Consider the following 14274-nt stretch of genomic DNA (forward strand, 5'->3'; position numbering starts at 1 on the left):
CCTTTGTGTAAAAAGTTGGTTCCCCTCCCCCCACCCAACTCACAAGCTCCTATTGAATCTTTCCCCTCTCACCTTAAACCTATGCTTTCTAGATCTTGAACGGTGCAACCCTGCAAGAAAGCCTAGGTGCATTCAGCCTGCGTATGCCTCTCGTTATTGTATACACCTCTGTAAAACCAGTTAATAAATTGAGCCTGGATGGGACAAAACAAGGACTGCATTTTCCAAATGAATGGACTGAGAGTGTGCGAAGCAGGCCAGAGCCATCTCCTCCACCTAGAATTCCCTCGCCATTGAGACAAAAGTTCACCTGAATACATAGTCATGTCCGTCGATTTCCTTGCCCTTCTGAGAACCGTTCAGAATTCCCCCGTTCCCGATCACCGCGCAGCGAATACAGTTCGACTTCTTGTTCGGCCTTTTCTCCCAGTCATCAAAGAGGACAGCATTGGCAGAGGTGTTGAGGTAACTCAGAGTGTCCTTCAGGTCTGTAACAACGACATGGATGCTTACCCACTGTCACAAAATGAAGCAAAATTCAACCAGCAGGTGCCAGCAAAGTGGCACAGACACCATTTCACAGCCCAGAGAAACACATACTTTTTTATTGCTTACAGATAGAGTGCAGAACAAGCCCTGCGGGCCCAGTGAGTCTCACCACCCACCTATTTAACCCTAGCTTAATCACAGGGCAATTTATTAACCTAATAACCAGTAGGATTGTGAGGCAACACTGCCCACAGAAAGGATGTACAAGACTTCTTAAAGTTGGTGTCAGAGTTAAGCTCAGAGCTGCGCCGCCCCGAGCTGTGTGATACCATGGCGCTAGCCGCTATGCTCCGCGGGGCTTCCCCCGCGTGCTCACTACGCAAACCACGGGCGGCTCAGTCGGTTATGGGGGGCAGCGTGAATTGCCGCTGGTGCTTTGTGGAAGGGCGCGGATGAGAATCCGTGTGTCGAGTGGGCGGCTGGACCGTCGGCGTCTGCTTGGTTCGCCCGCGGCTGAATCCAGCACGAGTCGAGGAGCTTGCGTGCTTGTTCTTGCAGAAACGTGGCTCCAGAATAACATCAAACACATCACCTATCTTCAGGCACAAGTAATACTTATGCTAATATTACTTCGTGACTGTGCGCACTGGATCCTAACTATGTGTGCTGTACATAACTGTAGGCACTGAACACCCTGGCCCTGGAAGAGCAATATTTCATCCAGCTGCATACATGTGTAGGGTTGAATGACAATTAAACTTGAACGGAGGGAAGAGTAATTAAAGAAATGTGATTATTATAGGATTAGTGTGAATGAATGGCTGAGGGTTGTGAGGGAAACAGTGGGTTGAGGGACCCACATTCCAGCTGCAAGAATCCAATATAAATCCTTGCTTCAAAAAAAAAGGAACCCAAATTCAGAATCAGGTTTATTTTCGCTGACAAATGTGCTGTGCAAAAGCACACTTGCACTATATAGAACGGGCGCCCAAGACTTTCACAGAGTACTATACTTGGTAATGTGGAGCAGAGAGTGAGTCCATAAATCTGGAGGGAGCAGAGGATGTCGGGAATGGCGAGGGTGGAGCGCCGCGGAAGGGGCGGTGTGGGTTGGGTGGTAGAGGACGAGTGCCAGGGCAGGGGGTTGGCACGCGTGTAGACACACCCTGCCCTGAGACAGCAGGCAAGGCCATTGGATACCAAGCAATTGGTTTATTGATCATTACTGAATGTCTCTTTCCCATACCCTCTCCTCTCCCTCCCCTTTTCCTAACCATGATTCCCCTCTCCCTACCCCCTTCCCACTCTCAGTCCACAAAAGAGACCCAGATCAGAATTAGGTTAATCACCACTCACATATGTCATGAAATGTGTTCTTTTTTCTTGCAGCAGTACGGTGCAATACATAAAATTACTACAGTACTGTGCAAAAGTCTTAGGCACCCTAGATATATACGAGGGGTGATTGATAAGTTCGTAGCCTAAGGTAGAAGGAATCCATTTTAGAAAACCTAGCACATTTATTTTTCCTACATGTACACACTTAGTCCAGTGGTCGTGGAGCATACGGATCCCTTCTTTGTAGAAGTCAGCATCTTGGACCTCCAGAAGTGGTCCACAGCAGGGGTGATTGATCATTTCGTGGCCTAAGGTAGAAGGAGATGAGGAGAAACTTCAAACTTTCTGCATTTTCACTCAAAGAGTTGAACTGCACGTGCATGTAACGAGAGCTGTATAATTCATCTCCTTCTACCTCAGGCCATGAACTTATCAATCACCCCTGCTGTGGACCACTTCTACAAAGAAGGGATCCGTATGCTCCACGACCGCTGGACTAAGTGTGTAAATGTAGGAGGGGCCTATGTTGAAAAATAAATGTGCTAGGTTTTCTAAAATTGATTCCTTCTACATTAGGCCACGAACTTATCCTTATCAATCACCCCTCGTACATGTGCCCAAGACTTTTGCACAGTACTGTATGATGTGAAATTTTTTGTTTTGCTTATAGTGAGTGTTGGTGGCAAGGCTAGTATTACAGTGCCTATAAAAAGTATTCACCCCATCTCCCCCCCCCAGTATTTTTCATGTTTTACTGTTTTACAACATTGAATCACAGCGGATTTAATTTGGCTTGTTTCGACACTGATCAACAGAAAAAGACTCTTTAGTGTCAAAGAGAAAATAGATCTCTAGTAAGTGATCTAAATTAATGACAAATATAAAACACAAAACAATTGATTACATAAGTAATCACCCCCTTCAAGTCAGTATTTAGTAGATACACTTTTGGCAGCAGTTACCACCTTGAGACCAGTGATAATGGTCATCAGTATGATGTAATGTCATGTAGAATATTTAAAATGACACCAAAGAAAATATTTACCTTCGTAACTTAAAACACTCCACCCATGAGCCCCGTTGTATCTCCTCAGCCTCTGGTAGGCCTGCTCCGTCACATGCTTACTCCACTGAAGGATAGGTACTGTTCCCAAGAAAATATTTTTGAACTCCGACGTATTTGCCAGTCGATCTCTTGCAGTCACAGGACATTTCTGACGAACAACACAAAAAAAAGAACGGTGTTACGATCAAGGTAGCACAGATGGTTAGTGAAAAGGAGGAAGTCTTGCAAATTGCACGTTTTTGCATCCGGGGGGCAACAGAACAGAGTAGCGATTTGCGTTACACTATTACAGAGCCAGTGACCCAGGCTGAGTTCCTGCCACCGTGTGCCATGAGTTTGCACGTTCTCCCCACGACCAAGCCAGCTTCCTCCCACATTCCAAAGATGTCCAAGGTTAGTAGGGGTTAGATGTACAGGTCATTGGTCACAGGGGTGTAATTGAAGGGCCTGTTACCATACTGAACACTAAATACACAAAATAAATTAATTTCTTCACCTGATTTAATGCACGAAGACAACTACTCTAATTCCATTTGCCCCCATAGGGACCATAATCTTCAAAGCCTTGTCTATTAATGTGTCTGTCTAAATGTCCCTGAAACATAGCAATTCTATCTGTTCTGGGCATTCTGATCAGGGAAACCACTTATGGAGTTCAATTCCATTTAAACTCCTCAGTGATGGATCCTGACAATATTTTCATTGCAATAATCTGGTCTACCCGCAAGCTTTTTCCCTCCTCAGGATTGGCGAGGCTACAACTAGAGGTCATTGGTTAAGGGCGAGAGACAAAATATACAAGGGGAATCAATTTTCAAGATTGCTTAAGATAATTTCCAGTACACAAGTGTAAAGGAGAATGAAACAGTTGTTTACTATCCAATGCAGAGCAAAAAAAAACCAGATAAGATAAAACAACACAATAATAGAAAAAAAACAGTAAATATATAAGAGAGCCTGTATACATAGATTAAGTGTCCATAAAATGAGGCCAGGCACAGGAGTGTTTGTAGATACGGAGACTCTGACAGGAAATGACGAAGCAGTGGTGTTGGTGGAGGGTGTGCAAGGGTGGGCTAGTGGCTGGAGACGTTGCTCAGCCTTGTTCCTGGGGTAAGTAACTGTTCTGAGGCAAATACGGGGGAGGCCAGCGGTCACTCTCCACCAAGGCCACAGGTTGGCGGCGTCCGGAAGGCCGCAGGACGGCGGTCGCTCTTCGCGGAAGGACTGAGTTCGAGCAGCCGCTCTTCTCGGTTCTGGCGGGAGGATGCTTTCAAAGTTCTGAGACTGGTGTGATTATTGGACTGTAGTTTAGCTGTCTGTGTTCTCATTCTTGCTGCTGATCGGCAGGTTGGGGGTCCCATGAGGGCGATGTTATTGGTTCCTGTGTGAGGGAGGAGTTGGGTTTGGTGCTGCCGTCGCTGTTATTTTTGCGGGGGAGGAGGGCGGGGGCTTGTCAAGTTCAAGTGCATTGTCATTGGCATACACACCTGCGGCATGAATGCCTCAAAAATTAAGCATGGGAAACAGCAGCACACAACATTACAATCATGACAAACACAGGTCAAATTAGAGACGACACATGACAAAAGTAAACCATTAAAATAATCACACCGGTGGAGCTTGAACAGAGTCCAAAGTACAATTACTGTATGCTTTATCTGGTCTCCTCGAGACCTGAAGGAAGTGGGGAAGTTGCTCTGATGGCCAAGATAACTTCACTCACCTCCACTCTGAACTGATTCCACAACCCCTGGACTCACCTCAGGGACTCTACAGGTCGTGCACTCAGCTCCACAGCATTGTAAAGGTTGGGAGCCCCTGGTTTAGAGAGTTATGGGTTAAATAGTGGCAAATGGGCTTCTGCCAAAAAGTCTGGGATATCATCGGGAAAATTTCAAGGTCAGGATCGATAAATGTTCTCTGTCCCATTCCCACCGAGCACCGTGGCTGCACGATGATGTTACAGCTCAGGATGTTCTGGGGGTTGGGTGTTCAATTCCAGCGCCATTCTGCGAGAAGTTTGTACATCCTCCCCATGAAATGCGTGGGTCTTCCCCAGGTGATCTGGTTTCCTCCGATAGTCCAAAGACATACAGGGCAGGTTATTTGGTCATTGTAAGTTGTCCTCTGACTAGGTTAGGGTTAATCGGAGCATCCTACACATGATCTCATAAAGTCTAATGAGCTGCTCCTCTGTCCCAAACCCGGGGCTTCAAAGTTCAAAGTAAGTGTATTATCAAAGTACGTAGGACATGTCACCATACACTTCTCTGAAAGTCATTTTCTTGCAAACATTTACATTAGAACAAAAAAAACAACAGCATCAATGAAAAACTACACACAAAGACTGACAAACAACGAATGTACAAAAACAGGCAAACTGGGCAAATGCAGTGTTAATAAATAATTCTGAGAACATGAGTTGTAGAGTTGTTGAGAGTGAGGTTGTGGAATCAGTGCACAGCTGAGGTGAGTGAAGATATCCCCTCTGATTCAATGGTTCAAGAGCCTGATGGTGAAGAACCTGACTGGCAGACCACAGTACGTGTGCTTGCAACACTATGTGTACAACAGAGTGATCAGCAGCACTGGGGCTCCACAGGGGACTGTCTTGTCTCCCTTTCTCTTCACCATTTACACCTCAGACTTCAACTACTGCACAGAGTCTTGTCATCTTCAGAAGTTTTCAGATGACTCTGCCACAGTTGGATGCATCAGCAAGGGAGATGAGGCTGAGTACAGGGCTACGGTAGGAAACTTTGTCACATGGTGTGAGCTGAATTATCTGCAGCTTAATGTGAAAAAGACTAAGGAGCTGGTGGTAGACCTGAGGAGAGCTAAGGTACCGGTGACCCCTGTTTCCATCCAGAGGGTCAGGGTGAACATGGTGGAGGATTACAAATACCTGGGGATACAAATTGACAATAAACTGGACTGGTCAAAGAACACTGAGGCTGTTTACAAGAAGGGTCAGAGCCGTCTCTATTTCCTGAGGAGACGAGGTCCTTTAACATCTGCCGGACGATGCTGAGGATGTTCTACGACTCTGTGGTGGCCAGTGCGATCATGTTTGCTGTTGTGTGCTGGGGCAGCAGGCTGAGGGTAGCAGACACCAACAGAATCAACAAATTCATTCGTAAGGCCAGTGATGTTGTGGGGATGGAACTGGACTCTGACGGTGGTGTCTGAAAAGAGGATGCTGTCCAAGTTGCATGCCATCTTGGACAATGTCTCCCATCCACTACCTAATGTACTGGTTGGGCACAGGTGTACATTCAGCCAGAGACTCATTCCACCGAGATGCAACACAGAGCGTCATAGGAAGTCATTCCTGCCTGTGGCCATCAAACTTTACAACTCCTCCCTTGGAGGGTCAGACACCCTGAGCCAATAGGCTGGTCCTGGACTTACTTCCTGGCTCTACTGTAAAGATGAAGCCACACTCAGGTTGGAGGAACAACACCTTATATTCCGTCTGGGTAGCCTCCAACCTGATGGCATGAACATTGACTTCTCTAACTTCCGCTAGGCCCCACCTCCCCCTCATACCCCATCTGTTACTCATTTTTATGCACACATTCTTTCTCTCACTCTCCTTTTTCTCCCTCTGTCCCTCTGAATATACCTCTTGCCCATCCTCTGGGGCACCCCCCCCCGTCTTTCTTCCCGGACCTCCTGTCCCATGATCCTCTCGTATCTCCTTTTGCCTATCCCCTGTCCAGCTGTCGGCTCTATCCCTCCCCCTCCTGTCTTCTCCTATCATTTTGCATCTCCCCCTCCCCCTCCAGCTTTCAAATCCCTTACTCACTCTTCCTTCAGTTAGTCCTGACGAAGGGTCTCGGCCTGAAACGTTGACTGCGCCTCTTCCTATAGATGCTGCTTGGCCTGCTGCGTTCACCAGCAACTTTGATGTGTGTTGCTTGAATTTCCAGCATCTGCAGAATTCCTGTTGTTTACTATTTAACTATTTATGGTTTTATTACCATTTATTATTTATGGAGCAACTGTAATGAAAATCCAATTTCCCCTGGGATCAATAAAGTATGACTAAGACTATGAAAAGTAATCGCTCTTCCTGAAGCTGGTGGTGTGGGAGCTGAGGCTCCTGTACCTCCTTCCCAATGGCAGACAGCCTGGGATGGTGGGGGGCCTTGATGGTGGATGCTGCTTTCTTGTGGCATCGTCCTTGTAGATGTGGTCAATGGTGGGGAGGAATTTGCCTGCAATGGACTGGGCTGTGTCCACCACCTTTTATAGGCTTTTTCGTTCATGCGCACTGCTGTTTTCATACACTGTAATACAACCTCACTTCACATTATACTTAGTTTGGTGAAACAGATTCAGCTCCCCACAGTTTCAATGTCCATTTCTCTTCCATTTCCATCTGCCAAGCTTTAGAGTCACTGTTACATTGATAAAGTAGATCTTTAGCCTGCCCACTCTCTCCACCCTTCCTCCCTTGGAAACTCTTGCACGCCCGTATTCCCACTTCCCAGTTCTGATGAAGGGTCCTCGTCCCAAAACGTTGACCATTTCTCTCACCACAGATGCTACCGAGCACGTCCAACGTTTTTCCTTCCTTGTGTCACACAGCTCAGAAGCGGACCTCTCCAAACTGGATGTCTTCCTGAGCTAGTCTCATTATCTGCATTTTGCCCATGACCTCTAAGAGCACAGTGAGCACCTTTGAGCCCCATATCTAAAGAAGGATTCAAAGGAATCGATGTACATTTATTATCAAAGTATGCATACAGAATACAACTCTGAGATTAGTCCTCCCACAGACAGCCACAAAACAAAGAAACACCATGGGACCCGTTCAAGAAAATATCAAACAAATGCGCGATAAAGGAACAAATTGCGCAAACGGCAAAAGGCGAGCGGGCAGCACATAGAATATGACACGTCAAACCAGGAGTCCAGTAGCATGCAGTTCTACTCTTTTTCCATAAACGCTGCCTGGCCTGCTGAGTTCCTCCAGCATTGTGTGCGCGATGCTTGGATTAAAAGCAACTGCAGATTTTCTCATGTTTGCGTTCAGGTTAGATCAGTTCAGCGCTACGCTCCACCACTAGGCTGCATGCGAAGCCATTCTTCGCTGAGGCGCCCCAGTCTGTATTGATCGCCCCAATCAAAACCAGCAAGAATCCAGAAATGCATGCACTATGAACCTCAAAGTCCCCCCCCCACCAAAAAAAAACAAGTCCACAGATGCACTGGCACTGGAGAAATTATCCCAGGAATGAAAAGGTTAATGTATGAGGAGCATTTGCTGGCCCCAGGCGTGTACTCATTGAAATTAAGAAGAACGAGGGTGTGATCTCACTGAAATACTTGGGTGGAAGTTATGAACAGGAAGTTTTTGCAATAGTAGGAGAGTCCAAGACCACAAATTGCACTTCTGCAAACATAGTTTGCCAAACTATTAATACCAAATGTCAACAGCTCCATATTTGCTTTGGCTGGCCTATTGCCTGAAACAAATACACACAAACGTAAAGCACATCATCCATAAGCAAAATACTGCAGATGCTGGAAATTTGAAGCAAGTGTTAGAAATAGCAAATCAGACAGCACATGGGGAGAGAAGAAGAAACAAAATAGATCAAGTAACAGCTGAGAATAAAAGCTAGGTTTCCACTACAGAGACAGATAGTAAACAACAGGAAGATCAAAAGAGGTTTATGGTATTATTTTTGTTTCGTATCTTGAGGAAGCTAAGCAATGGAAAATCATGAAGGTATGAGGCACAAGTCGGTTCCAATAGATTGCAGACACAGATTTATTTATCACACGTACATCAAAACATGTGGGCCAAATACTACCCCCAACTTCTGAAGTCAGTGAAGAGTGATCGTGTCGATAGCCAGTGGCTTTTTCCCAGGGCTGAATTGGCTAACACGAGGGGCCATAGTTTTAAGGTGCTTGGAAGTAGATAGAAGGGGAATGTCAGAGGTAAGTTTTTTACACAAAGGGTGGTGGGTGTGTGGAATACAGTGCCAGCGAAGGTGGTAGAGGTGGATACAATAGGGTCTTTTAAGAGACTCTTAGATAGGTACATGGAGCTTAGAAAAACAGAGGGCTATGCGGTAGGGAAATTCTAGGCAGTGTCTAGAGTAGGTGACATGGTTGGCACAACATTGTGGGCCAAAGGGCCTGTAATATGCTGTAGATTTCTATGTTCTATGTTCTAAGAGACATTTTGTGCTGGACATGAATGAATACCTACTATAATCTCTCCTTGAGCTCATTAACTGTTGGTTACTGTTTGGCCACTGTTAACCCTTTAAGGTTCCCCCATGTCTGAGAGACCGGGACTAAGGTTTCAAGGCCCGAAGGCGGCCTGACCTGCGGTTGGAAGCCTGTCTGTGTGGGTGAAGGGTGGGCGTGTGAGAGCGTAGCAGTTAGCGTAACGCTTTTCCGCGCCAGTGACCTTGGTTCATTTCTCACTGCTGTCTGTAAGAGGTTTGTACGTTCTTCCCATGACAGCATGGATTTCCTCCACATGCTCAGGTATCCACCTACATTCCAAACACAGACCAGTAGGTTAACTGGTCACACAGGTATAATTGAGGGCTGTGGGCTCTTTGGATCGTTGGGGCTGTTACTGTGCTGTATTCAAAATAAATTATTCAGTATAAAAAGGATCATGATTGATAATTGACTTCAGCCCAATTTCCTAAAATGACCCCACATCCCATTTTCTTAATATCCAAAATATCAATTACTGATTTGATTATACACTGTAGTTGCACCCTCAAAACCCTCCAAAAAATTCTCCAATTTCTAGTTGAAAGTATTTTATATATCCCAAATGGCTTATTCACTAAATAGAAAGTAATACCCTCTGACTTGATGTCAAAGACCCAAATTAGAGGAAACTACTACTGCCCTGCTCCATGGAAAGAGCCACAAATTCGCCAATGTAGCAAAGATGATTCCCTACTAACATCACAAAGGAGAATTGGCAATAACATTGGGGCAGTTGCAGCATTTACTGTATCAGATAAAGTTTTTTCTTCCTTTAAAAAAAATGCTAACCTGCTGAAAACAGGCAAACAATAATTTTGATCATTAGATTTCTGAACTTTAATTCAAGGGTATCATGGACATATTCAAAAGCCATTAAGTAAATGGCCTTGGTTGGAAGTACAAAGAAAACATTTTGCAAGTATATAGCTGGGCAGCATTGACTTGACTGAGAAACTGGATCTTCATGAGACCTAGGTGCAAAATCCAAACTGAATGGTAACAGGACATAACACTGCAAATATAAGAGGTCGGGCAGATAATTAGGAACTTGTTTTTAAGAGACTAGCTTTTAAAAAAAATATAGTCCTGTGCAAAATTCTTAGGTATATATATATATATATATATCTAACTAGGGTGCCCAAGTCTTTTGTACAGTACTGTAGTAATTTTACATACTGCACTGTACAGCTGCCATAAAAAAAACACATTTCATGACATATGTGAGTGATGATAAACTCAATTCTGATAATGGGTTTCTATTGTGGACCGACAGTGGGAAAGGGGCAGGGAGAGGGGAATCATGGTTGGGAAAAGGGGAAGGAGAGGGGAGGGAGTGGGAAGCACCAGAGAGACATCCTGTAATGATAATAAACCAATTTTTTGAAATTAAATTACCTTGCCTGGTGTGTCTGCACCCGCTCCCAAACTCCCCCCCCCCCCCACCCCCGTCATCTCTCCTCTGCCACCTGTCCCACAGCTCTCCCTTGGTGCTCCACCCTCACCATTCCCAACCTCTTTTGTTAGAACCATAGAACATTACAGCACAGAAACAGGCCTTTTGGCCCTTCTTGGCTGTGCCGAACCATTTTTCTGCCTAGTCCCACGGACCTGCACCTGGACCATATCCCTCCATACACCTCCCATCCATGTACCTGTCCAAGTTTTTCTTAAATGTTAGAAGTGAGCCCGCATTTACCACTTCATCTGGCAGCTCATTCCACACTCCCACCACTCTCTGTGTGAAGAAGCCCCCCCAATGTTCCCTTTAAACTTTACCCTTCACCCTTAACTCATGTCCTCTCATTTTTTTTCTCCCCTTGCCTCTTGCATTCACTCTAGCTATACCCTTCATAATTTTATATACCTCTATCAAATCTCCCCTCATTCTTCTACGCTCCAGGGAATAAAGTTCTAACCTATTCAACCTTCCTCTGTAACTCAGTTTCTTAAGTCCCGGCAACATCCTTGTAAACCTTCTCTGCACTCTTTCAACCTTATTAATATCCTTCCTGTAATTTGGTGATGAAAACGGTACACAATACTCCAAATTCGGCCTCACCAATGCCTTATATAACCTCACCAAAACATTCCAACTCTTATACTCAATACTTTGATTTATAAAGGCCTGTCAGATTTACAAACTCTCCCTCTCTGCTCCACATTGACAAATACGGTATCGTGATAAAGTCTTAGGAACCCTTGCTATACTTATGTGCCTAAGCCTTCTGCACAGTTCTGTATATTCTTTGAACTCCTGAAGACAGGTGACAGATCAACTGATGATCCCACTGGTGATAGCACAGGACAGTTAACATCTCAGTCCACGTGTATTTTGTAACTATTCTTTGAACTTTGAAACCTCTTTAAATCATCCCCTCAGCCTCCTTTATTCCACAGAGCAATTATTTTGGGATGAGGATACAATAAAGCAAAATACTGCACAATAAAGAGGAGGAAGATGAGAAATGTGTGGAGGATTAGCAGGAACTTGGCAATGTAGATCCAATGTGCATCCAACCAGGAGGAGGATTGAAAGAGGAAACCACCTTCATGACAGACACAACCCTGTCCATCACCACAGGCACCTTCACATGGCAATACCTCAAGAGGCAGCATTCAACGGCAGGAGCAGGCCACAGCGACGAAGTTTCTCGCAAGTTGGCGATGCTTGTTTAAAAGGAGAGCCTCGCGAGCGTTCAGGCTCCTTCCGACGGCCCAATCAGCGGCAGAAGCAAGCCGCAGCGACGAGGTTTCTCGCAGGTCGGTGACACTTGCTTAAAAGTACAGAAGGGACAAGGCGGACGGACGCTGCTGGGAGTAGGCCAGTGGCGAGAGGAGGTCAGGCTTTCACTCGGAGGAAGCTTTGGCTCAAAACAGGCGTTAGCTCTGAGTAAGCTTCTGGTATGGTTCTTTTTTTTCTCTCTCTCTTACTGTACCTAGTGTAGTAAATGGCTGTTGTGTGTTCTCCACACCAATGCCGAGAGTCCTGGGAGACCCAGAGTCTCCCAGGGAACTACATCTGCGTGAAGTGCATCCAGCTGCAGCTTCTTGAAGACCGTGTTAGGGATCTGGAGCAGCAGCTGGATGGCCTTTGGCTTGTACGGAAGAGCGAGGAGATCATCCATCAGAGTTACAGGGAAGTAGTCAGCTGGATGACTGTTAGAAGAAATGGAAATGTGACCAGGAGGTTGGCACACAGCACCCCAGAAAAACGTTTTGGATACTGTTGTGGGGGATGACCTCCCAGGGCAGTGCCACAGAGACTGGGTTACTGACACTGAGCATCAGTCCGTGGTACAAGAGGGAAAGGAGGAGATGAGGGGAGCAGTAGTGATAGGGGACTCAATAGTCAGTGGAGCAGAAAGGAGATTCTGTGGACGTGAACGGGATACCTGGATGGTACATTGCCTCCCAGGTGCCAGGGTCAGGGACATCTCTGATCGCGTCCACAACTTTTTGGAGAGGGAGGAAAAGCAAGTTTGCAGCTGCTATGAAAATTGGTGGAGGGGCAGGTAGTGTTGAGGAAACATATAGGCTGCAGAAGGATTGAGACCCGTTAGGAGAATGGGCAAGAGCGTGGCATATTAAATACAATCTTGGAAAATGCATGGTCATGCTCTTTGGTAGTAGAAATAAATGTGCAGACTATGTTTATAAACAAGGGAAAAAATCCAAAAATCTGAGATGAAAAGGGACTTGGGAGTCCTTGTGCAGAACACCCTGAAGACTAACTTGCAGGTAGAGATGGTGGTGAGGAAGGCAAATGCAATGTTAGAAGGATGAGGGGAGATCTCATTGAAACCCTTTGAATGTTGAAAGGCCTAGACAGAGTAGATGTGGAAAAAATGTTTCCCATGATGGGGGAGTCTAGGACAAGAGGGCACAGCCTCAGGATAGAGGGGCGTCCATTTAAAGCAAAGACATGGAGAAATTTCTTTAGCCAGAGGGTGGTGAATTGGTGGAATATATTACCACAGGCAGGAGGCCAGGTCGTTGGGTGTGTTTAAGGCAGAGCTTGATAGGTTCTTGATTGGACATGGCATCAAAGGTTATGGGGAGAAGGCCAGAGAGTGGGGCCTGAAAGGAAAGGATTAGCTGTGATCGACAGGTGGAGCAGACTCGACAGGCCAAATAGCCTAATTCTGCTCCTAAGTCTTATGGTCCATCATTAAAGTCCCTCGCCAACCAGAACATGTCCTCTTATTATAATCACCAGGGAGGAAGTACAGGAGCCTGGAGACACGCACATAACATTTTAGGAACAGCTTCTTCGTCTCCACCATCAGATGTCTGAATGGACACTGAACACTGACTCAGCATTTTTGTTCTCTTTTTGCACTACTTAATTTTTTTAAAATATACTTATTGTAATTTATAGGATATTTCATCTGTCACACTGCACTGCTGCCGCAAATCAACAAACTTCAGGACGTACTGCTTGTGAATGACAATCAACCTGATTCTACTGCTGAATACATGCACAGTTTTTATAGTCTTCGTGGTCCTCCTCTCCAGTGCAATTATAGATCTTATAGTCTTCGTGGTCCTCCTTATAGTCTTCGTGGTCCTCCTCTCCAGCGCAATTATAGATCTTATAGTCTTCATGGTCCTCCTTATAGTCTTCATGGTCCTCCTTATAGTCTTCGTTTCTTATAGTCTTCGTGGTCCTCCTTTCCAGCGCAATTATAGATCTTGCACTGTGTAACCCAGGAGTGGGAAGACACCACTTTTCTCCTAAATACTCAGCTGAAGCAAGTTAGAACAATACTTCCACATCCCTTGAGAACGAAACACAAGAGCAAATACGAGAGTGCGGGAAAGTACCATCATTATTTTGAGGAACTTACCTTGTTGGGAAAACAACATTCTGACCACAAGCCCACCACAGGGCTTCAGTTTACGTTTTCTTCTCATTGCTAACTCGAATTTTAAAAATCACTCAGCGGCGTGTCCTGATCCATGTCTTGCAACTCCAAAGTTGCTTAACAACATTGTCAAACCTCGGTATTGACACACTCCAAATTAGCTCAAAAATTAAAAGAGGACTTGCTCTGAAGGGTTTCTTTAAAGAGATTTTTCAATTTTAAAATCTGTAGAATAAGAGATTGCAGCAACAACGCATATAT

The 14274-nt window shown here is 45.3% G+C and overlaps 1 protein-coding gene across 1 annotated transcript in view; it reads right to left on the reverse strand.

Moving 5' to 3' along the window:
• Positions 1-14274, reverse strand: part of LOC134336382 (alpha-N-acetylgalactosaminide alpha-2,6-sialyltransferase 2-like) — a 70670-nt gene that overhangs the window by 35273 nt on the left and 21123 nt on the right. The window contains exons 3-4 of the mRNA XM_063030544.1: positions 2873-3041; positions 311-488 (exon numbers count right to left, since the gene is read on the reverse strand). Coding sequence (XP_062886614.1) covers positions 311-488; positions 2873-3041 — 347 coding nt within the window. The remainder of the gene's footprint in view (positions 1-310; positions 489-2872; positions 3042-14274) is intronic.

This window comes from Mobula hypostoma, chromosome 22 (genome assembly GCF_963921235.1).
Source record: "Mobula hypostoma chromosome 22, sMobHyp1.1, whole genome shotgun sequence".
Lineage (NCBI taxonomy): Eukaryota > Metazoa > Chordata > Chondrichthyes > Myliobatiformes > Myliobatidae > Mobula > Mobula hypostoma.